The 24,738-nt window shown below is 28.2% G+C and overlaps 4 protein-coding genes across 6 annotated transcripts; 2 read left to right on the top strand and 2 right to left on the bottom strand.

The window, feature by feature from the left end:
• Positions 1-11,231: 11,231 nt before the first annotated feature.
• LOC118064512 (kin of IRRE-like protein 2) lies at positions 11,232-16,689 on the top strand. 2 transcript variants are annotated; one of them, XM_035079180.1, is made up of 12 exons: positions 11,232-11,351; positions 13,557-13,740; positions 13,904-14,039; positions 14,135-14,337; positions 14,613-14,879; positions 14,950-15,058; positions 15,121-15,307; positions 15,406-15,547; positions 15,655-15,845; positions 15,928-16,055; positions 16,147-16,381; positions 16,452-16,689. In XM_035079180.1, the coding sequence occupies exons 2-12, from the start codon at positions 13,566-13,568 to the stop codon at positions 16,575-16,577; spliced, it is 1,899 nt and encodes a 632-aa protein (XP_034935071.1). In that variant the 5' UTR covers positions 11,232-11,351; positions 13,557-13,565; the 3' UTR covers positions 16,578-16,689. The 2 variants fall into 2 exon arrangements, with proteins under 2 accessions (XP_034935071.1, XP_034935070.1); XM_035079179.1 differs by lacking the exon at positions 11,232-11,351 and adding an exon at positions 13,201-13,330.
• A 608-nt stretch (positions 16,690-17,297) lies between these two features.
• On the top strand, positions 17,298-19,064 carry pall (pallbearer). The gene is made up of 3 exons (XM_035079184.1): positions 17,298-17,545; positions 17,618-17,866; positions 17,944-19,064. Exons 1-3 carry the CDS (start codon positions 17,462-17,464, stop codon positions 18,694-18,696), a joined length of 1,086 nt encoding a protein of 361 aa, XP_034935075.1. The 5' UTR covers positions 17,298-17,461; the 3' UTR covers positions 18,697-19,064.
• Positions 18,776-20,210, bottom strand: LOC118064517 (cilia- and flagella-associated protein 91-like). Its single transcript, XM_035079186.1, has 4 exons — positions 19,679-20,210; positions 19,409-19,617; positions 19,088-19,337; positions 18,776-19,003 (listed from the first exon to the last, which is right to left on the bottom strand). The coding sequence occupies exons 1-4, from the start codon at positions 19,824-19,826 to the stop codon at positions 18,807-18,809; spliced, it is 804 nt and encodes a 267-aa protein (XP_034935077.1). The 5' UTR covers positions 19,827-20,210; the 3' UTR covers positions 18,776-18,806.
• Positions 20,180-24,638, bottom strand: LOC118064515 (uncharacterized). 2 transcript variants are annotated; one of them, XM_035079183.1, is made up of 4 exons: positions 24,340-24,638; positions 22,595-23,112; positions 21,752-22,344; positions 20,180-21,679 (listed from the first exon to the last, which is right to left on the bottom strand). In XM_035079183.1, the coding sequence occupies exons 2-4, from the start codon at positions 23,100-23,102 to the stop codon at positions 20,231-20,233; spliced, it is 2,550 nt and encodes an 849-aa protein (XP_034935074.1). In that variant the 5' UTR covers positions 23,103-23,112; positions 24,340-24,638; the 3' UTR covers positions 20,180-20,230. The 2 variants fall into 2 exon arrangements, with proteins under 2 accessions (XP_034935074.1, XP_034935073.1); XM_035079182.1 differs by lacking the exon at positions 24,340-24,638 and adding an exon at positions 23,255-23,455.
• Positions 24,639-24,738: the final 100 nt, after the last annotated feature.

Below are 24,738 nucleotides of genomic sequence, written 5' to 3'. Positions count from 1 at the left end.
TAAAACTATTAAAGCATTAATTCTTTGTGGAACTTGTGATGCAATCGCAAGATCTGATTTTTGAATCACATTCGATTCAATGGAGATTATGGCTGTACAAGATGCTTTTCCAAAGGATATACAATTAGAGAGGAAGGTTGTATTTGGAATACTCACATCTATCCATTTGAAGGGGAATTTCTTAATCGAGATCTTGTATCTTATGAAACTTTTTCAATGATGGCAAGTACAAAAAAAAACCTGTCGTTGGTGTAAATGGTCCATCCATTTTGAGTAAAATAATGCCAAATTTTATTCGAGGCACAGCAATAGATGTCATGCACTGTGTTTTCTAGGTGTAGTGAAGTATCTGACAAAATTATTGTTAGATGTTTCTTATCGCTACAAACCTTGGAGTTTATACCATGTGCAAATATCATAGATGAACGTCTGAAGCAGATAAAACCTCCAATTTCATTAAACGAAAGCCTAGATCGTGGGTAAAACATTCCAGTTATTTTAAAGCTAGTGAATGGCGATCTTTTTTTTCTTCTATTCAGTACCGCTCTTTGAAGATTAATGGAAGAAAATTATTACATCATTATTGTGAATTCGTCTATGGTATATATATATTAAATCAAAAATCAATAAGTAATGAATCTCTCAACATGAGCAGGCAACTTTTAACATCATTTGTTGCAAAATTTCAATCTCTATATGATTCACAATTTGCAACTTTCAACCTTCACACCCTCCAACATTTACCCGACGTCGTTCAAGATCTAGGCCCACTATGGGTAACGTCTTGTTTTCCTTCGAAGATTTATTAGGTAAGATCAAAAATTTCGTTCATGGAACGCGATATATTGGACTACAAATATGTACAAAATTATTAATTACTTATCAGTTGAAACAAAATTAAAGAAGTTACCAAGAGAAAGTCATGTAGCAAAATTGTGTAATAAACTGAGAACAGTAGGTAAACGCACGTGTATAGAACGGCGAATCGGCAACAATACTTACGTACTTGGGGAGAATGTGGTTATTAGAAGAAACTGCAGAAAGCCGAAACCTTCGATCGATACTTACAAACGTTCATCAAAATATAAACTCTACTTGTAAGATATTTAAATTTTACCGTTTGAAAATTAATATCAATATGTTTACTCCAAATTATATAATAGGAAAACATCATTTATTTCTTACTGTGTTAAGATTCATAGCAATGCACATTCAAAAGTAGGTTTTATTAAGTATTTTGTAAAGGTATGTCATTGTAGAATAAGTAAATGTGAATTAAACTGTGCTCAAGCTAAATTTTATGCATGTTTTAATGAAGCAGTTGTAGACACGTCGTTTCATTTCAAAACTTCACTTCATGTGATGCAACCAAATATAAATGGACATGATTCAAGCTACAATGTTACAAATAAGACAATACCGTATTATATAAATTGTAGCGGTAAATTCTTCAGATATATTTGTTAATATCAATTCAATTGTAACCGTTTGTTTTGTTATAAACATTAACAGTAATATTTATATCGGAGAACCGAATAATATTAATGAATATTGTGAATAAAAGTATAATGCTTAAGAAAAAATTAATATCCAATAAAGAATTATGAAAATTACAAGATTTTGATCTTGTTCATTTACTTCTTATCATATTACCAACAAACACTTTTGAAAAAAATGTACAATCGATTATTGTTGTATAAAGGTTAATTTAATAAAAAGGATTTGTATTTAAAATGTAAGTATTTATATATGTATAACAGTAGATTCTTACCCAATAATTTTTATAACAAACGTGTCGACGCACCAATGCTGATATTTAATTGCAAAAAATGAAAATCTTTTAATAATTTATAAAATATTCGCGTTGCATTTATATTCTTCAATAAAATCTAAATTTCGAAAATATTTTTGGGCTTGAATTAGACGTGTTTTAGGCCTGGAATAAATTTTTGGGCTTGAATTGGGCGCGTTTTAGGCCTGGAATAAATTTTTGGGCTTGAATTGGGCGCGTTTTAGGCCTGTAAAATATTTTTGGGCTTGAATTGGGCGCGTTTTAGGCCTAGAAAATATTTTTGGGCTTGAATTGGGCGCGCGTTTTAGGCCTAGAATAAATTTTTGGGCTTGAATTGGGCGCGTTTTAGGCCTCGTAAATATTTTTGGGCTTGAATTGGGCGCGTTTTTAGGCCTCGAAAATATTTTTGGGCTTGAATTGGGCGCGTTTTAGGCCTGCAAAATATTTTTGGGCTTGAATGGGCGTGCTTTAGGCCTGCAAAATATTTTTGGGCTTGAATTGGGCGTGCTTTAGGCCTGGAAAATGTTTTTGGGCTTCAATTGGGCTCCTTAAAATTTAGGCCTGTATTGGGCTTGTTTTGGGCGCTGAAAAATTTCTCTAAGTCAAGATTGGACTTCATTGGGCCTGTATTGGGCTTATTTTTCATTTTGGGCGTGTTTTGGGCTCGTTTTGGGCCTATTTATTTTACTCGGGATTAAATCGGGATACATTCTGACGAGGGTGTTGTCTTGTAAAAGAAAGTATGTGGTGGTGAATAAGAATACAAGAGTGAGATTGAGGAAGAGAGTTTAACCGCAGGACTCCATGTTATTCGTTGATATAGCTTTCCGCGTTCTTCCGCCCTTCGATTTATGGCTTTACTTGAAAGCTGCTCTTTTCCTCTTCTCATTCTATCTTTTTATTGAAACTACGAGCAACAAGAAACAACTCGAACAAATCGCACTACGTGACAGGTTTTATATATTTTTTTTTTTATCTATTAAAAGTGCGTGTGAATGACATTTTTATATAAATGTTTTAAATTTTATCAAAAATATAACAATATCCAGAGAAAAAAAACTCTTTTTTGTTTCATCTTCTTTTTCAATAGTTAAAAGACTTAATTAGGATCATAAGAGACAGTTGCGGTCTCAGCAACGACCGCAATCTTGAGGGAATTACCGTCTAAAAAGCAAACTTTATTCAATTAAACTAATGTGAAAAAAAATTCTTTTGTTTTATATATTAAATATTAACTTTGTGAATAAAAAAAGTTTATCATCTTAGTAAGTACTAAACTTTATATATTAAAATTATTTACATATACATATTATGTTGAAATGAAAATTATTACAAATAGAAGAAATTAAAGATGAAAAAAAAACATATTAATAAAATAATAACACAAAGGATAATAATAATAATAATAATAATAATAATAATAATAGTATTAACAAAATAATATTCAATCTAGCATCGGAGCCGTCATTTAAAGCCATTTCTCCGACAATTTGATTCACTACTATGCACATACAACACGTTAGTGTTGACTTTTTCCACCTCAACAAGAGTGGTCGTACGTGACAAGGAATTTCCATAACGTACCACGAGGACAAAAAAAATATTCTCTTGCTGCAACAGTCTTGAATTTTGTAATGTCGAAAAAAAAAATCAATATTATTCGTATATAAAGTGTACATAATTTATCGAATATGAATGATATTGATTTAGATTTTTCTACCGATTCAATAACAATAATAAATATAAAAAACAAAAGATTATTTTAAGAATAAAAGCGTAAATTTTGATTTAGTTTAAGGTGCAAATTGTCAATGTGACGAGGTTTAAAAATAAAATATGCACTGCTGTTCTTAAACAAACTGTGAAAGTAAAGTCCGCAGCAAGGTTGCGTTGTTGAGGATCAGGCACGGGGAAGAAGTAAAGAGGACGCACTGTGATTTAAGGGGTTGTGCAGACGAATAAATTTTACGATCGTAGTGGTGGTGGTGATGGCAAGGGAAAAAGAGAAATAAGGGAGAGAAGAAAAGAGTAAGAGAATGAGGGGTATAATAAAGATAGGACTTTGCACGCCGACGGAAAATATATGGTACGAAAAAATAACCTAGAGATGGAAAATAATATTTTTTTTTTTGTTTTTTTTACCATTTTTTATTACATTTTTATGCGCTCACATTCGTTCAATGCTGGCAAACCTTTTTTGTGTTGCTTCATATTTAAAATCGTTTCTTTTTTTTACTTTCATTTTATTTACGTTTTTCGCTTTTTTTGTTTGACCATTTTCACATTTCTTCCTGTTGTATATTCCCAGCTTCCAATTTACTGTGGAAAAAAAACATCATGTCTGTTTATCTACTACATCTTCTTTCTGTAAAATAAAATTCCATTAACAAAAATGGTTGATTTAGGAAAATGTATACCTATGCATAATGTAATGCATTTTATATAGGGTATAATTAAAATGGATAGATACATCAACAAACATCCAAGGATTTATATGAAAATAAAAAAAAAAATATATATATTTATCTAATTACTGTAAATTAAATCAATTTTTAATGATATTATCTGTAAAGATAACATCAAATATTTCCCGATAAGATAAAATTAACTATAGAAGGTATTTTTTATTATAAAAATTCCATTATAATAGATTATTTGATCTTTGGTAAATAATTTAGTAAAAAAAATTAAAATATAATTTTGAGTTTTTTTATATTCATGTAAATAATTCATACAATATTAATAATAGAAATAACAGATGCAGTCAGTTGTTGCAACAATTGCTGCTTGTATGCATTCGTACCTCATCACTTCACCTGCTCGCCTATTCATTTTTACGTGAGTATTGTCATTTATAGAATAGCAAAAACAATACAGAAAACTGTAGTCAGTAAATAAAATGTAAATGGGTATACATGATGCGTGCAGCTTGCGGCAGATCACTTATATATTTCCGTGGACTATACATATGTATAGACTCTTGCTGCAATACTGTGTAACGGCTGACGATGCCTTTAATTAAACCGGCTGTCGCGTCGTCGTCGTCGTCGACGTCACATGGTATTGTTTCGCGGTTCCACTTTCACCATTTTTCATGACTCTTGAGATTTTTTTTAATTCTATTCTTTTACCCTCTGCCCTTTTACTTTCTACTCCTATACACATGTACATATTACAATTTATCTTGAACCACGTTGAAAATTCTAGCCATGATAATAGTGATAATGAATTGAACGTTATATTTTTAGAAATGGTAAATTATTTCAAATAAATTCTCAATGTCTAAATAACTTAATGCTCGAATCAATTGCTTAAATGAATTATTGTGACATATGACTCTTTGATGTACCGTTAACGTACATATACGTATAAGTGAATAGTTATTTTAATTTAAATATAATTAAATAATATCAAATAATACAATTTAAAAATTATATCAGATATTTTGTGAATTCAAATATATTTAATATTGAATTAAATAATTTAATTGACGAATAATTTTTAAATATTTTTCAAAGTCATTAATAGTATGATAAACCATTGAAAAAGTGAATTTTTAAAGTTCCAATTGCGTTAGATTCGGTATAATAACTGCTGACCTGAACACAACAATGTTAGTCATTTAAAGATTATTTAATGCACGGTAAAAAATGTACGGTTGAAAGAATTGAGTAGATTTATTGACTACCGGTATTTTCCATTTTTGAATCGACCTAAATTACGCTGGACTTTTAGGGTAAATAAATAGAAAAAATGTGGGTACGAAGTGGTAGTGAATAGCCGTTGAATTTTTACCAATATATACTTTTGAGGAAAGGGGCAAGTTTTGAAAATTGTTATTTACCAATACATTGAAACGAACATAAGCTTTCAACATTCTGTGTATGCTGTTGGAGTAACACAGACGGAGGCGACAGTAAATGCAATTACTTCGACCTATATATACTAAACTTGGTTAAACTTGTGTGTTACTGCAAGGCTTGGCCGAAACTGTTTGCATTATGTATCTATCGCAGTGTCGTTGTCTAGTCCCTTCTACCCTATATACACACCCCTTTCCTTTTACTACATCTATCCTTCAATTATATCTATACTTTTAACTATACATATATATCATAAAAATATTAAATAAATTGATGATAAAAGACCAAGTTAGAATGATGATTTCGGTAATAATATGACAGAATTCACTACAGTGACCTTCATGACGTTCAACCTGTTATATATTAATTTGATTCATAAAAGACTCAACGCCAGGAATTATTCGTTATGGAAACAATTTTAATTACGAATGTAATTAAAGAAAAGAAGAAAAAAAAAGTAAACTCAATTCTACGAGTTTGAATAAAAAATAATGATTGTTAAAATTTGATTATTTAGATGAATCATTAATAAAAATGGTATAAAGAACAAAGTGAATGTATAATAATATTTATTATAAAGAATGACAAAGTAACTTTTTTTTTTGTTGTCACATCACACTATAATTTATATTTTTCTATAACCTATGTAGAAAAGTAGCAACTTTGAGATGAGTTTCCTGCTGTTATTAATTGAGAAAAAACTCTTGGCAGTAGCGGCGTAAAAGCAGCCGGGCAGCTGCTGCTGTAAGTAGCTTGAGATTTGAAAAAGCGGGCTCATTAAAGTGATAAAATTAATTTAAACTCAACTCCCTTGCCCCACTTTCACCCTTTTCTACAACTTTTTCTCGTTTCGTTTTAGTGTAAAGCGCACTCGTACTATTACCTATATGTGCGTGCATAATCTAATTACATTTTGCCAGCTCAATTAAGTATAATTTTACATTATTCTTCTCAATACCAACCAACCAACCAACCAATCAACAATAATATTTGGATATTTAAAGTAACGTTTTTTTATTAAATTTAGTTATTTCTTCTTGACTACTTATAACTTATTTTTTTCTCTGTTACATCTAAATAAGTATTTTCTATGTAAAAAAAAAAAAATATATACATATATATTTTTTAGTTTTTCTTCTATCTTTGCCATTTTTATAATTCATTGAATGGTAGTTTATGTTGGCAAAACTCTAAAAAAATAGTTTAGTGACAGTAGACACATGAAAATAAAAAAAAAAAGTGCAAGCAAAGCAGAACACACCGCAGAAATATTTCTTTTTCGTTCAGATAAAAGAATGAAAAGAAAAACAAAATTTAAAAAATAACAATCAAGCTTTCGCGTCGTCCACCTTTTACCCTCGAGGGATTAAAGTCTACTAGTAAAACGACAATGGATTGGTCGATAATACATAAAAACAAAAACGAAACAAAAACTGTCTTGAATGACGATAAGGATTTAATACTGAATAAAAAATTTCTTCATCAAATATGAACAAAAAATAAAAGTTTTAAAAAATTATTATTTAAAATTTCTTTCATTTGATTAACGTTAGTTGTAGAAAAAAAGTGCTAATTATCTAATAATATAGTGCTAATAAAGTGATAAACGTATTTATTAAGTCATTGCTCAACGTAAAATTTTATTAAGCACAGACGACTACCATTCATTGCACCCTAATGAAGAAATGAAAATGTACTTTGTAGATAATGGTAGTATAAAGTAACCTTTATGAGAGTACTAAGGGAATAGTCACTTGTTTCTCTTAAAATAAATAAAGATGTTGACAGGATGAGAGTTGGAGAGGAATGAGTAGTGGTAGCAAAGGTAGATACTAATAACAGAAAGAAAAACTGAGTGGGTAAACAGAGACAAAAGGTACATACTATATATGTAGTATAAGTACGATGTACTTGAGTGTAAAGGGAACGAAGGAGAAGAGATAAGGGGAGAATGTCACAAATGAGGGTTAATGAGTGTCACACCATCAGTGGTCCTTAACAATATTTTATCGTTTACTTTCCTCAATTGATCGTGTAACCTCACAAAAAATATCTCTCTTAAAATACCCAAAACTATATTTTCAAAATACCTTCAATCATTCACTATTTACTTTTTTATTTTCTTCTTCTATTACATAATATTGATCGTTATTCATTGATAATTAACCATAAAATTATATAGTAATAAACATCGTTTACGAATAAGTGGATTTATCTTAAAATGCTGTACGTTCAATTGAATGAAATATTGGTATGAATGTACTGAGAAAGACACTTATGAATATGTACTCAAATTTAGGTGAATAATAATAATAATAATAATAATAATAATAATAATAATAATAATAATAATAATAATAATGATGATGATGATGATGATGTGGAAAATGGGTCAGACCTATTTTGTTGATGGTTAGCTTATTGATTCATTTAATATAAACTAGCTATAATAAACGAATAATATTTACGCGTATTGGTTTGCATATTTCGTAAATTAATAATTACTATTTACATTGACTATTTTAAATAAATAAATCGTCAAAAAATACATACCGCATTATTCAATCAGAGCAAAAGAAAAAATTTACATTCGCATCGATTATGTACATACATTATGACTATTACGTAAAAATGAATTAATAATTGAATTGATAATAATTATTTAACTGTGTATAGGGAGAGAGAGAGAGAGAGAGTAGTAAAATTTGAGGGGGAATTTTGGTGATGAAAAAGAATAAAAAAAAAAAGAAAAATCAATCAATTTCTTCTTTTCAGATGAAATTTTTTCGTGATAAAATATGACGTTACCAGTAGGTCAACAGAAGAGGTATGGGATGCTGCTCTCATTCCATTATTTCAAAATCAACAGCCATCGATGAAAAAAAATTCAAATATGCCTGAGCTTTTCTCCTCGGTTATGTCCGTTGCCACCACAGCACACTACGATCTACATATACATATCATTTCAACTTGACCGCGAGGTCATTGGCACTCTGCTTGCACCTCTATCTCTGCGAATTCGTCATAATCAAGATTGAAACTAGGACACTCAAAGTACTCCATTGCATACATATTGCATAATGATATATTCACACAAGTATTTATATCATCATTTACTCATGTATTCTTTTTTGTTGCAACATAGATAATTATATGCCAATGATTAGTTTATTAGATTTATACATATATACATATACATATATATAAATATACATATATATGAGAAGATGGCTGGCGTAAAATTAACTGGTTCAATGGGGTAAATAATAATTGCATTTATACATCAATAATTATTTATTACTTCAATATTTCAACTTGTTTTTGAAATGTATTTAATTTAATAAATTATCATTATTCTGATGTAATTTAAATAATTATTAATACAAAATAGTGATTAAGATGTTTGATAGAGAAAAATCAATTTTCTTAATTAAGCAAACTCGTAAAGAATTCATTGAACCCATTATTCATCGAAAAATTTTTTCAATTTTCAAGTACAAGTTCTTGAGTTAACCCTATCGTAAACACATTTTGTAACAACATCAATAATTGTTTTATTAATTAAAAAATGATTGAAATTCATTTCGGAATTTTCATGGAAAAAAAATTAACAATTTTGAGTAAAATTAGAACATGTGTTAAACAGTGAGTTTATTGAAACAGTAATGAAAATGAAACGAAAATAAATAAATAGTCAAATGATAGTGGTACAAATCTAACTGAGAGAGCGGGTAAGAGAGAAGAGAAATAGAGAGTCAACGTTGCTATACTATTCAGGCTAAATGGGTTTGTATTCTCGATGAAGAGCAAATTAGATTACCACGAAATAACTACCTACACGACTACCTCACTCACGTTGTACGCGACAACTCTATTGCATGTATAATATTATATACATATACTAGTATAGTACATATGTCATACACTGTTCTTATATACATTCATTCATCGAAACGTCACGTACGTATATTATATTATAAGAGTCAGCCAGTATGACTTTTGTTGCATTACATTTTGAATAAATAAAATCATATAAAAATATTAACGATGATGTTGTATTACAAAAATTTTTTGATATTTTATATAAAATTAAATAAAAAATTTTTTTCATTCCAATCAGTTGATTATTAATTATTATCAAACGGATAAGATTAATGATGTAATAAATTAATATTTTTTACAACTCCTTTATTTACTTCATTCTCTAGCTTGCATTCAAATGTGTCTATCTTTGAAATTGATCCCTATTTTGTATAAACAAATCATCTATACATACATATAGGATGGGAGACTGTAAACAAAGCACATAGCTACTAGCAATATCTAGACCATAATGAAACAGATTAATTTCCGTCAATAGCAGAACTGAGATTATCTTTGATAAATAGATCACTTTGATAAATAGACAAGATGAAAAAAATAATTTAGTACGTTGTACGAAAATATTTTACATACTTGTATACAATATATTATCTAATTTTATAATTAAAGTGAGAGCTTTTCATCATTTATACAAATATAAAGATGAATCTTTTCAAAGGTCAACATTTCTCAAGTACATAACGTATACATAAAAGTATTAACGCATGTAGAATAAAAGCTTTGGTGAACTCTTGGCTTTTGTACTCTCTTTTAGACGTTTTTTTTTTGTGCTCTGTACAGTCGTATTCACTGAAAGAAAGAGAGATGGAGAATACACAGAAAAAGGTCAGTAAACATTTTTCAGTAGACTGCGGTGTGTTTTCAATTGTTATTTCAATGAAAATTTTGCCCGGGGCTACATTGTTATATATATATATATATACGAGGAAAATTCCAACCCTAGCAATATTGCTACAATTTTCACTACGAAACAACGTTGCTCACCCTCAAATAAATACGTTGTATAAAAGCTTCTTAATAAGTGATAAACTGACAGCATTTTACAATATCTAGATTTTATTATTTTTCAACAGTACAAAATAAATAAATAAAAATACTAAACTCATAATAATGTTGTATTTTATTTATGTTATTAAGAACTGAATAAAATGATTAAAAAACTATCAAGAACATAATTGTAAATTTAAAAGTAAGTAGTTGGTATTATTAACGTCTATAAATACCTCTTTTGTGGATAAATGAATGAGGGTGCATAAGTAAATGAAATGAAATGATTGATGGTTGCTTAATGAGCAGTACCACTACCACCTACCTTACAATTTTCGCGGAATTTACAGAAATTTCTTAATGAAGAAAACTTGAAGCACCGCAATCGTCCTTAAATGAATGCATTTTATAAGTGAAAAACGGTCATTTAATTTTTCCTTTTTTATCATTGAATTTATTTTAGTGAATTGAAATTATTCACTAATCATATTTATTGAAACAATAAGTTTTATTTGTACAAAACTAATAAATCCATTTTCGAGATTATTTTCCAATTTAAAATAAAATCTTCTTTAATAGTATTATAGGTGTAAATTATTTCAACCAGGTTTATATATTGTCATTAATGTGATTAAAATTTCACATATTAAAACTAAATCGTATTATTTTAATGTAAAATATTATTCATGAATGTTTCAGTATGTTTTGGTATACAAATATTCGAAGAGACACCACAATACACAGAAGTTAATCCAGGACAAGATGCCAAGCTTATCTGTCGAGTCCGAGGTAAGCGAGGATTATGCATCTGGCAAAAAGACCAAAAGGTTTGTAAAATTAAACTATTTTTATTAATAAATTTAATTTAATATAATAAAAATCAATACATAATGTAAATATAGTTTGATTATTGAATTGATTGATGATGAAAGTGTGAGTAATAAGATGGGTAAATAAGTTGATTCGTTCTTATTTTCATCATCTTGAATACATTTCAAATGAAATTCTCATTTTCTCAATATATACATATATATTAATTCAACTTGATTTACAATTCTTGAAAAAGAAATACTCTTTTTAAAACACCCTTTAACATAAAAACAATCTTAAGAAAGTCTATTAAATACATTTCATTCAAGTGGCTCTCTTTTGAAATGTAAATTATTTATGCATAAAAAAAATATACTGTTTCTACAGGAGTCACGATTTTTGTTGTGTTTTATAGGAAAAAGGAAATTATTTATATTATCCACAATAAAACGGTCATTAAATTAAATGAAATATTTATTTTCATCTTATTGTATCTTTTCTCTTTTCTCATTAATTAATAAAATTTTATATATGTTGATGTATTTGTGATTTTAGGCTATTTCGACAGCCACACAAAAGCATAAATACATTGGAAGAGTAAATTTTACACCACTTGAGCTTTTGGCTCAGTTTTTTGGCAAAGTTCGAGTTGGCATGATTGACTACCATTAATATTCCCTATGGGCGTTACCCAAATCGTTGGTTTCGAGGTTTAATCACTGATTTTGACGGTTATTCTTCTTCATCAAATGTATATTTGTACTTTTTTCTAAAAATTATAACATTCCATATTTAATTAGCAACTTTATTCTTTAATAATTTTAATTAATTTTAACCAATTATTTGTAAATCTAAATATTTTCTAAAATTAATCATTGTAATATATAATGTAGAGTATTAAATAAATACAAAATTTTATTGTATTATATATGTAAACATATATACATATACATATTCCAGTTTTATTCTCTTTCTTAATCTCTGAACACGTAAATTTTTATGACTTCTTTTCACTATTGCTATTATATGTGTCGTAAGTTTTTCCAACGCTCGCAAATCGTTTACGTTTCACGAATAAGTTGTGAAATAAAACGTTGCTATTTGAGAAAAGTTTTTACTGAAAATTGTAAAAGACGGTTGTACATAAAAAAAAGCACTTTCAAGTGACAACGACGACGATGACGACGACAAGTTTAGACTATTACGCGTATGTACAAAGACTTTAAATTCATAAAAAGTCTATTTGTAACATGTATAGCAAGTAAGGAAATGCAGCAGTCATTTGTTGAATGATATACTCGTAAATTTTCACGCTTTCCCAGTCATATTATATATAGGTACATATATGTATATAAAATATTAAAAAATTCAGCTTGACACAAAAACGTGCATTTTGAAATATTATATTTGTTCATGGTAGATTTGGAACAAAAAAATTATTTCAAAGCTCGATTTAATTTTTCAATCAAACATTAAGATATATTTTTGATAATATTTATTTGTATAATAGTACGCATAAGATTTAATCAAGTTCTGATTAATCAGTTGATCTCTTCTCGTATTTCTATGTTCGGTTGATGTATTTTCTATCCATTTCAATGGAATTGCATCGTCACACTACTCACTTGTAAGAGATAAAAGTAAACTATGTGTTGGAGAGAATATCATCAGGGAAAAGCCTTTGGCCTGCTAAAAGTTGGTATACCCATCTTCCCTGTTTGAAACACACACACACACACACACACACACACACACATATATGTATATGTATATAGTATATATAGTATATAGTTGTTTAGCTGAGTAAATGTTTGTTGGATACGCAGCAGCAGTAGCAGCACCAAAAGGGGTTGAGCTCTCTAGAGAGAAAGAAAGAGAGTGAAAAAGAGAGTGAGAGCAAAAGAGAAGGAGAGAAAGTTGGGTGTCTGCGGGTGCATTACGCTGATTGCTGTATTCGAACGTGCCCCTTTTCTCTCCTGAAATTTTTTCTCTACGAGTAAATAAGAAGAAAGAGATTATACCCTTTTCCATTTTTTTTACGTTTATTTACCGGCCAGAAAAACTTACAGATTTTACTCTAGTGTTTTAAAACTTTTTTTTTAAAAATATCAAAAACAAAGTCTAACATTTAGCTCGGAGCTTTTTTAAATTGAGTGTATTTGCTAAGTGAAAATATTTATGTTAAACTTTTTTCAAAAAAATATTTCTTTTTTTATTTACAGCCAATTGGTATGTATTTAAAAAAATATGAATGGGTTGGATCACCTGATATGGGAGATTGTTCATTGTGGGTTCGATCAGCAGCACTTGAATTTGACGATGGATTGTGGCAGTGTCAAGTTACTGCAAGTGACTTTACTGCTCAAGATGCATTAACTTCCGAATCAGCACGGCTTGTTGTACGTGGTAAGTTGAATTATTGATGTCTTTTTTATCCATATATATATACATATATACGTCAAAAAGCTAAATAATCCTAAAAGTAGTAGAATATTGTATTATTTATAAAAAAAAACATTGGTTCTTTAAAAGCATCATGATATAAGATTTTGTTAAATTTGTGTTATAGTAAGCCCTCAGCGACCACAAATAGAGTATGCAGGAGCTGTTATTTTACCTGGTGGAAATGTTACTGCACGTGCAGGTGAAATAGCAACATTAACTTGTACAGCTCGTTATGGAAATCCTCCACCTCTCATTAAATGGTTTTTATAACATTAAATTTCATAAATTATTAATAAAAAATTTATAAGAGTAAATAAATATATATATATATATATATATGTATATTTGCATACAGGTATTTGAGAGACCAAGAGATTCGAACTTTAAGACCACAAGTAAATGCGACAGAAATTGATAATGCACGAACATGGTCAACTAAAAGTGTTTGCGATATCGAAGCTGATCGTTCTCGATATGGTCAAGTAATTCGATGTGAAGCCAATCATCCAGCATATCCGACTTTAACTTCTAATATTGAAGTGCGATTTGATGTTACATGTAAGTTAAAAATTTTATATCATTCAAAATATGGTATCTTAAATTTTTAATAAATATTTCATTATAGTTGAAAATTTGTAAAAATATTGAAATGTTTGTTGTTTTTTGTTTCTCTCTTTAAACACAATAACAACTTAAAATGTTATAAAAATGAACCTTAGACCTGTTGCGAATATTTTATTTTACATCTTCTAAAACTTGAATTTAAGTAAATTGATAAACTGTTAGATAGACGCTTATATAATATTTCAACTAGGACTCTTTAATTCCGATAGATGCACCAGAAACACGACTAGTAGGAGTTCCAATTGGACAGTTAGAAGAAGGACGAGATAGAGTAGAAATTCGTTGCTTGGCAAACGCTAATCCAACTGCATCAATTCTATGGAAACGGATAAAAGGTGCAGACATGGAAGTTGTGAGTATTGGTGAGGCTTTAATATATTCACCAATTCACCGAAATCACGCTGCTACGTATGTTTGTCTCGCTTCCAATACTGAAGGCGAAAGTAGTCCAGTATCTATCCAAATTACTGTCAATTGTGAGTATTTTTTATTAACAAAATTTCTTTTTAAATTCTTCAGTTGTCATAAATTGACGTTTTCCAATAGATGCACCAAAAATTGATTCCGTCGGACCGGATCGATTATCAACAGCTCTACTTTATTCAGGAGCGTCATTTGAGTGTAATGCAGATGCTATGCCTCCCGCTGATTATCAGTAAGTTTAACCCTTCTGGTTTTATTCTATTATTTCATATAATGTTTACCACTTTCATTTAGATGGCAGCAAATTTTCAATGATAATCGACCACCAATCGATTATGGAAAGGGTCAACGATTAATCTTGACAAATGTGACATATGAACAACAAGGCCAATATATATGTATTGCTTCGAATACGATAAATGGCAAGACACGACAAGTTAAAAGCACTCCAGTAACACTGGAAGTTGTTGGAGCACCAAAAGTAATTTTTCAAATTTTTTTAATGTCATTTGTATAATCTTTTATATTCTAATTCATTCATTATTTTCTTTTTTTTTTCTTTTTGCTTTTTTTCTATAGATAATAAAACCATTGAACAACGAAAAATATGTGATATCAACAACAGAGACAAGTCCTGCTCGACTGGAAATTAGATTATGTTCAAATCCAAAACCACGTTTAGTTGCATGGGAATGGGGCAACAGCATAAGACTTCATGCAGGTTTAATGACTTTTGTCATTAAATTTTTTTTTTTATTTCTAATTTTATTCTTACTCATCAATATTTAATGTTTAAATTGACCATTTATTTATTAATTTTTCATTTAGGAGAAGTATTGGAATCAAGATATCGAGCATTAGATTTGGAACCACTGCCAACATTAGAAGATTGTTTTATAGCAATTTTAGAGCTTACGAGTACAGTAAAAGAAGATCAAAGATTATATTACGTAATAGTGGAAAATGATCGCGGAAGTGACAGGCGTGCACTCATGTTACGAGTTGATGACCCAGACCAAGTAATTAATATACTTGTTATTTGAAAAAGTAAAAAAAAAAAAAATTACGAATATTTTTTAATTGTTATGGTTATTATAATAGATACCACTGGTTATTGGTGCCGTCGCAGGGTTTACCGTCATTTCAGTAATGGTAATGGCATTTATATGTTTTCTTCGTTCAGATAAATGTTGCGCTTCCCAACCAACCACACTTCAGCCAGTTGATTGGTAATTATTATTATTATTATTATTATTATTATTCATAAGTATTTTTATTTCTATAAAAAAAAAAAAAAATCAATGATTTATCATTTTCCAGTAACAAGTCTCTAAATACTGTAGTAGTAGATGACTGTCTGAGAAATACTGCCGATAATTCAATTACCGAAAAACGTCATAATCAAATATTGAAACCTGTTCCTACACAACAACAACAACAACAACAGCAACAATACCTACAACAAGACTGTTTTCAATTTAATGAATCTCATTATCAAAGACAACAACATCATTATAGTCATCAACAAATTCATGCACCGCAATATACATTACAGGTAATACAAGTAAAATTTTGCAAAGGCCAATCATTTCGAATTGTAATTAATATTATGATCAATGTTGTAGACGGAACAGCTATTCTTGAAACCCGATCGTTTGGCAACATTGAAACATCCATCATCATCATCGTCGTCAAACAAAAAAGAAAAAACACCACAATATGCAACATTCAAACCAAATATGAATCGTTAAAAGTTATTTTCCATCAATTAAAATTGAATTACGTCTAATCAAAATAAATATTTGTATTGATAAATTTATTAAAAACATGATTGTTTATTTAATGTTGTATAAAAATGGTTTTTTGAATTAATGAAAAATTTTATTATAAAAAGAGATTATTAGACTAAAATTGTCAAAACTCTTGATAATGTCTGTAAATATATATATGTAAACGTAAACTTTTGTAAAGGCAATATTATCAATTTTTTTTTACAATAAATTTTTTTTCAATTTCAATACATATAAATTTAAAAACTTATTGTGGTTGACTATTTGCTTGCAGTACTACTTGCACACAATTTTATAATCTACTCTTTTGTTATACCTTTCACCAATTTAACTTTAAAAATAAAAAATTTTAAAGTGAAGAATATAAAGATACAAGAAATACTCCAAAAAGACCGCAAATAACTATTGATATATGTATATTAGTATTTACGTATTGAAAGTCAAAACAAATATAGAAACATTATATTGTCAGCTAATCCATTTTTAGTCCAAAAATCTCCGCAATTATCGTAGAGAAAAATTGTTATCAATAGAGCAACTATTACCGACGTACACGGGTAGTTATAACGCCACCTAGTAGTGAGATACGGAAACTTTTTTGTTAGAAACCAAGTCGGAATATTAATATGAGATTGGGTTTCTATACTAGTCTCTATGTTCTTTGCATAGATTTTAGTGTTTTGCCTGCCATTTTTCTATTACCTATTATCTCAAGAAAAATTATTTAATTTCAGTGATTTAAACTAAAAATTTATCCATTTACGTATCAAAATAGAAAATTGTTACGAAACATTTATTGAATAAAATTAAAAGTTACTTTTTGTACAAACATAAATTATCTAAACATGTTATTAATTGATCTTCCTGATGTTGTACTCGAAACGATTTTGTCTAATTTATCTTACGATGAAATTGCTAAAAATCGCCTTGTAAGTTTTTATATAAATAATATATTTTAAAAATAATTTATTAGTATTAATAAATTATTATGTTTTCAATAGGTTTGTAAGCATTTTGATCGTACATGCCAAAAGTTACTCAATCGTGGATTCAGTTTGATGGAAAAATATCATGCACAATGCTTACGAACAGTCAAAAGTCAATTACCTCGCAGAGAATCAGAACGTAGGAGTCATCCTCTAGCTAGACATTGTGACGTATTGACAGCTATTGAAACTCGTATTTCCATGTTATCTATGACATTTATAAAATATGTCAACTTACATCTTTGTTGTTTTATACCTGGAAAGGTAAGTGGTTATTTCTTAATCAATAACACGCATTGTTGATTTAAATATATTTTATTTTTATAATTTATAAATCATAGGTAATTGATGAAATTTTTCGCGTTTTGCGTTTAATAAGAGACTCAAAAACTCCACCTCGAGCTCACGAAATACTCCAAGAACTTCGGGATATTAGCAGTATGGCAATGGAACACTTTGATGAAAAAATTTTACCAGCACTCAAACACAGTATTGGATCATCAGCAGCTGCAGCAGGAGTCAGTGGTGTTGGAACATTTGAATTACCCGGTGGTAGTTTTATGATTTCGCATCATCACCACAGTGGAGGTCCTTCATCGACTTCTTTTCAGACTGTCTCTTCAGATAAATTAAATCAAACGTTTAAGAAAATTTATAATAGAACTAAAAAGAATAAGTTATCATTTTTATCAGTAAAAAGTAGATTAAGTAAATTACGTTTACGTATGAAACGACAAGGCTGCCAAATGCGTCTTCAAAGTGTAAAATTACAAGAACAGTCGAAAAAAATACATGAACAAGATTTACAAATTGCTGAAATGCGTAGACATTTAGAAGAATGGGAACAAAAAATGGGAGATTTGACAGCTGAATTAAGTCGTGCACGGGAAGAATCTCAAAAACCTGAACCAATTGACGGTCAAATTAAACGAAAACATATCATTAATCAAGTAGATGATAATATGAACAAAGATTTACAAGCAAAAAAAAGGAAACTTATCGTTGAGCGGAAAGTTTCTAGTGATGCTAAAGATATTAAATTTAAAAAATACGTTAATAACCTTTTGAGTAATAATAATTCCACAGATAGTTAATTCGAATAAATTTTTTTCTAATAAAAATTGTAATCATTATTTCAATGTTCATTTTTATAGATATTATTGTATTGTTAAAAAAAAGCATTAATGTATTAAAAATGCTCACATTACAAACAATTTATCTTGTTTGATATTGGATTCAGTCGTATTCTCTTCAAATCTACGTGTAAAGTCTTCAGCTTGTCTTCTGTCCATCTAGTCTCACGTAAACACATCTTATTGCAATTTATAGGGACAGAGGTAATTGTTCCAAAATTTTTTTTAAACATTGTTTTTTTATGTATCAAATTAATTTGTTTTTCATCTAAACGAGAATCATTAAAATTATTTTTTTTCTTTTATTAATAAATAATTTCATTACCTTATGAAGACTGATTATTAAACTTACGTATTAATAAATTATCTTCTTTTTGCAAGTAATTATGCTGTAAATTTTTCTCTCTATATTTAACACCTAATTTTCTCAACTCTCTATTCATATCAAATTTTATCCGATTTATTTCTTTGTTTTTTAAATAATTCAAGTATGTAGAAAACTTTTCAAGTCTCATGATTAGTTTTTTTTTTTTATCACAATTTTTTATTTTCATTATTTTATTTATCCCATCAAGTTTCGAGTTTACTGTTAACTGTAATTCCTATGCAAAATAAAAATAATATATTAAACAAGTAAAAAATATAATTTTTTTTTAACTGAAAATTGATTTACTTTATTACGAAATGCCCATTTATCTTTATCCATTTCTGTGATTAAATTTTTATAACATTGAAAATTTATTTTAGAGTCAAGAGGAGGTAACACTAGTTCCCATGCTTTTTTTATGTCAATTTTTTTGATGATATTTAATTCATTTATACCCGCAGGTAATCCATTATCCCAAGTTAAACTGGTTAGAGTAAGCACTGCAGGAGTACTTTCTGTATTAATAATAAAAAAATTTAATATTATGCATAAGATAAATTACTTATATTTTATTACCGGATATAATGGGTGGCTCCCAAGGAATAGTTTGAGTTTCACCATCTCGATAATTAGTCAGAGTATTTTTAGATAAAGTTTGTAAACAAGATTCACAAGTTCCAAAAATTTCATCTATAAATATATTCTTTTTCAAGTTACACTGCATTAATTCAGATATAACAGTTTGGACTTTATAAAAATTTTAATGATAACGAAACAAGCACCCAGTATTGATCAAACTCGTTGAGATAAATTTATTAATGTGGAGTATAAAATGAAAATTATATAATTGAAAATACTCTATTAAATATTTCTCAAGAAACTATTAAAATATCGAAAGATGATATTTGTACTCAATAGTTTGAAAATTAATATATGTATATATAGAAATTTTCAACTTTAACAATTATTAACACTTTGATTACATATGTAACATTACAATTCAATAAATTCACTCAATTGATTATTCATATAAGTGAATGTATTTTTTAAAATGATGTAATAAAATAATATATTTAATTTTTTATAATAATATTTTTAGTAGATATTTATTGAAAATTTTTAAATATGTTATTTAAGAAATGGCAAAAAATATCCATCTCCTGATTGTCCTAAATGTGCTGGCCATCTTTGATGAATTGAAATATTTTTACATGATTGTCCAGATAATAAATCGTCAGGACAAATACATTCCAACTTAATTCTATACACGGTCATTTGTCCAAAATTAGTATTTTCGTTACGTATTTTTTCTTTATATGATTGATAATTAATGCCACGATCAGCTAGACATTCTTCAATATTATTTTCGCGTTCGTACAATGTTAGTTTTCGCATAGCTTTTTCTTCTTTAATACGAATACACTCAAGATCTTGCTGTAGAAGAGATACTTTTGATGGTGGTAGCCAGTATGTTGAAAAAATTAAATCCACAGACACTTTGTTAGAATTATTTGACAATGATGGTAATATAAGTCCTGTTTGGGGTTGTCTTTGAATACTTTGATTTATTTCACTATCGAGATTACGTTTTTTTCTTTCAAGTAAAGAAGCATCAACAAATTCATTTTGTTCAATCTCATGTTTTAAATTATCATTAGATGGTTCATTATATCGAACATTATTTTCTAATCGTAAAGTATTCCAATCCAATTCATCATCAGGAAAATCATTCGACATTTTTGGCTTAAAATCAGTACCATAATTAGAATAAATATTTTTTTTATCATTACCATCATCATCATCATCATTATCAACAACTATTGGATATTTTTCATCTTTGACTGAATTTATTCTCAAAATATTTGATGACTGTTGAGCCATCATTGGTCCATTTTCCATTCCATTATTTATTTCGTCTGTAGATAAAATTGAATCAAATCTATTTTCACTTTTCTTAAATTGATAATCAATAGAATTATTTAATTCGACTGATTTCCAATCTTTGGAAAAATACAAAGACTGTCCTGGTGGTCCAATATGCTGACTCATGGCCATTAATCGTGTATTTAATGTTGTATTGAACTTTAATCTACATAAATTTGCATGACTTACTGATAAAAGAGTCTGACCTTGTGAAAAATGATATCTATATTCCATATTATCATGATTTAGACAATTGGCTGACCAATATAAAAACCAATCGTTACCAGATCCATCAACTGAAAGAGATAAACCAGACATTTGTCCATTTCCACTGTCTTTTATTGGTTCTTCTAATAATGGTTTCCCTGTTCTACCGTCCAAAATGGTTGATAAAGAATATATTGGATCAATTTGGTGTTTAACCATAATGTCAGGAATACTATCGTCATTATAATAACCAGGTATAGGTATACTTATTACTTTTGAATCAGGTACTGTATAGTTCCAGATTAACTCAAAAGTTAAACCATCATAAGCGGTAATTTTTGAATTCAATGATGACACTATAATATCAGCTGTACCATCTAATGTTACATCAACTAAAATAGGGGCTAGTAAAATTCCACTACCATGTTGTAATGTTTTTAAATTTGCCTAAATAAAGAAAAATATAATTATTGTTGAAAAATATTAAAACTAAGAAAGTAAAAATATATAATATCTTACCAAATTTGTGTACAGAAAATCAGTTTGAGAAATTATATAGAGCCCTCCTTGCAACTGTACAGAAGTACTTGAAGATAGTAAGTAAATTATTTCTCCATCTGGATGAATTAATATTTGTGGAGCAATAAATAATTGTTCATGTTTCGAGAATTCGACAGTTTTTATAATATCTCCTTTCTTTCCAGAAAAAATGACAATTTCACTAAATCGTAAATTTCCTGCTTGTATTGTATGCGAAGCTATCACATCACCGATGTTATCATCATCAACATCATCAATGAAACGTGCATCATAAACATTCAGAACAATTTCTTCATTTGGAAAATCTTTGATAGAAATTTGCCAAATGATGCTTCCGTCATGTCCATTTATAACATGTAATATTCCATCACGTCCAGTTATTATACAATCTTTTATCTTATCATCATTGATATCTTGTGCACAATCAATTGAAAAAATTGCATGTTCTGTCCAATGTGTCCATAATGTTTCACCGTTTTTTCCATTTAATGCCAAAATTCCTCCTAAACATGGTGGTTGTTTATTGAAATAGAGATTGCAGAGGAAGGATGGCGCATCAAGCGTGTCTAATCCTAGAAAAAGATTAATTAATAAAATGAGATTATGAAGAGATATAATTATACAATAAAAGTAAATAAATCAACTCACATATTATAATATGTTTAAACGAAAAATAAATCAACTGATTTTATAAAATCTAAAATGAAAAAAAAAAATAAAAAAGAAAACAATAAAAACATAAAATAACAACTATATATAATAATAATGATAATAATAACAATAATAATAATAATATTTCGTGAGTATTTTAATTATTAAAACCTGTACTGAATCCAATAATAATGTCATCGATATTATCATTATTAACATCCAAACTTCTTAAAGGAGCTTCTGAAGTTAATTTAGGTAATGTTTTGACCCAAACAACATTTGAAGCGAGTGAAGTACAAGGTGGAATATCGGTGGCATTCGTAATCGATTTTACTTTAGCAGGAAAAAAATTTTGTATAACATTCAAAGGTACAGGGAATATATTGATTATTATTACGCAGAGTGGAATCAATCCTAAAAGTATGACTAGCGCCATTAGTCCGTAGCAGATAGGTAACAGTAAAGCTCTTGATGATATTTTTTGATGTTTAAAATTCATTTGAGCTTTTCTTCTTGGTGCCATTAATGGCCTTTTTACTCCACCATCATCATTAATTTTTTTTCCTCCACTAATTTTTCCATCTCTTATAAATACTTCATCATCAATATCAGTCAAATCTTCATCATCAAAACTATCTTTTACTGACAATCGAGGTAGCGATGGATATATGTTTGCCATTGTTGTTTATCTAAAATAAAAATATAAATTTTAATAAATTTCACAATTTTTTATTCGAATATTTACCTTTATCATAGATAATTACATAATATACATAACAAAATATTTATAAATTTTTTAAATTATCCTGAAATTATTCAAAGAATACATACTTTTTAATATATTTGTATTGATTTAATTTAATCCATTGTAAATATAAAATTAAGTTGAACAAAAAATTATAATAAAACTTTTTTTCACTTGCTGAATATTTGAACTGGTATAAATATACAATATCTATACTGTATAATTATAACACCGAAAATTAAACAACAAGTGTCGAAAGGAATAGCTTCATTTCTTTTCTCAACAACATGCGCATGTCTATTTCTACAAATATAATAGATATGTATATTTTTTGTCAATTATGTACAACACCTATATCAATGATATTAAATCTTAAAAGTATTAAAATTTTATCATATCATTTAATAGGATTATTTTATCTTTACCAACGATAATTTATAAATATTGTAATTAAGTGAATTTTCAATTATTATGTAATCAATCATTTTGATTATTCAAAAAATCGCGCTTCTAATCATTTGAAAGTTTAAAAAAAATCCACTAGATTCGCTAAAGTTCAATTCCTCCTTCTTTCCCTTACTTCATTCAAATTGTTTCGATTGGACAATTTTATTAGCCAATAATCATTCGATGCGCACAATACTTTTTAAATATAAAAAAATTTATTAATACGACATATTCCAAGCGTTATCGTGTCATTATTTTGATATGCATAGAATTAAATAATATAAACATTAATTTTTTGTAACTAATAACAGTGAAATATTTCATTATAAAATAAATAAAATTCATGATAAATTTAAAGTTATATTGAAAACAATACAATTATATAATTATGCACCCGGATATCCGACTTTAATAATAGAATCTTTAATTGGAAACGATGGCAAATATATTTAAAACAAATCAATTATCTTGACTTTGAAGAATCACTGCAAGGTTAATATAAACCATTACACATAGATATACATATATCTATATTTATCTTTACAACTGTTGTTTTTCGATCTATAACTTTGAAAATAAACATTAAAATATCTAAATGAAATAATTAATACGCCTAATTAATAAATAATTGAGATAAAATAATTATTAAATGTCGATTATTGTTGTTACATGAATCTCTTATTATTAATATTACTCGTTGAATTATTTTTATTATACATATTACCAATAATGGTGAATTAAATAGTGTTCAGAAATATCCAATTCAAGTGTCAATTATACAAGATTTATCTTCAAGATGCACAAGTTTCACATTCAAAGAATAATATTTGTGTTCTGAGAAGGAATTCACATGGGACGTTGACTCTGTGCTCTTGGAATTCTATTAACGCGTCCAATCTCATGCGACTTCTCAACTACCACCATAATATTTCTTCACAATTGGCAGACTATTATTGATTATGAAAAAATGACTTGATAAAATATTTTCCCCATAACGAAAAAATTAAAGACCACATTGTTTACTTGATCATATTATTCGAGTTGCGATTATTACGATAAGTTGGAAATAGGAAAAAAGAAATAATTATATGAGGTGTAAGACAAGTGTGACTCTTGGTGCAAT

The sequence above is a fragment of the Chelonus insularis genome, unplaced genomic scaffold, assembly GCF_013357705.1.
Source record: "Chelonus insularis isolate UGA/USDA-ARS -01 unplaced genomic scaffold, ASM1335770v1 contig_239_pilon, whole genome shotgun sequence".
NCBI lineage: Eukaryota > Metazoa > Arthropoda > Insecta > Hymenoptera > Braconidae > Chelonus > Chelonus insularis.
Note: the sequence above shows the minus strand (reverse complement) of the source record. Positions and strands in the feature narration are given on the sequence as shown.

Coding starts and splice junctions, on each gene's coding strand:
- LOC118064515 (XM_035079183.1), bottom strand. CDS start 23,102: ATGGCAAACATATATCCATCGCTACCTCGATTGTCAGTAAAAGATAGT. Junction 22,345..22,594: donor TATTATTGGATTCAGTACAG/GTTTTAATAATT, acceptor ATCTTTTTCTAG/GATTAGACACGCTTGATGCG. Junction 21,680..21,751: donor ATTTTCTGTACACAAATTTG/GTAAGATATTAT, acceptor TTCTTTATTTAG/GCAAATTTAAAAACATTACA.
- LOC118064512 (XM_035079180.1), top strand. CDS start 13,566: ATGTATTTAAAAAAATATGAATGGGTTGGATCACCTGATATGGGAGAT. Junction 15,059..15,120: donor ATGCCTCCCGCTGATTATCA/GTAAGTTTAACC, acceptor ACTTTCATTTAG/ATGGCAGCAAATTTTCAATG. Junction 16,056..16,146: donor ACACTTCAGCCAGTTGATTG/GTAATTATTATT, acceptor ATCATTTTCCAG/TAACAAGTCTCTAAATACTG.
- LOC118064517 (XM_035079186.1), bottom strand. CDS start 19,826: ATGCAGTGTAACTTGAAAAAGAATATATTTATAGATGAAATTTTTGGA. Junction 19,618..19,678: donor GGAGCCACCCATTATATCCG/GTAATAAAATAT, acceptor TTATTAATACAG/AAAGTACTCCTGCAGTGCTT. Junction 19,004..19,087: donor AGAAGATAATTTATTAATAC/GTAAGTTTAATA, acceptor ATTCTCGTTTAG/ATGAAAAACAAATTAATTTG.
- pall (XM_035079184.1), top strand. CDS start 17,462: ATGTTATTAATTGATCTTCCTGATGTTGTACTCGAAACGATTTTGTCT. Junction 17,546..17,617: donor AAATTGCTAAAAATCGCCTT/GTAAGTTTTTAT, acceptor TGTTTTCAATAG/GTTTGTAAGCATTTTGATCG. Junction 17,867..17,943: donor GTTGTTTTATACCTGGAAAG/GTAAGTGGTTAT, acceptor TATAAATCATAG/GTAATTGATGAAATTTTTCG.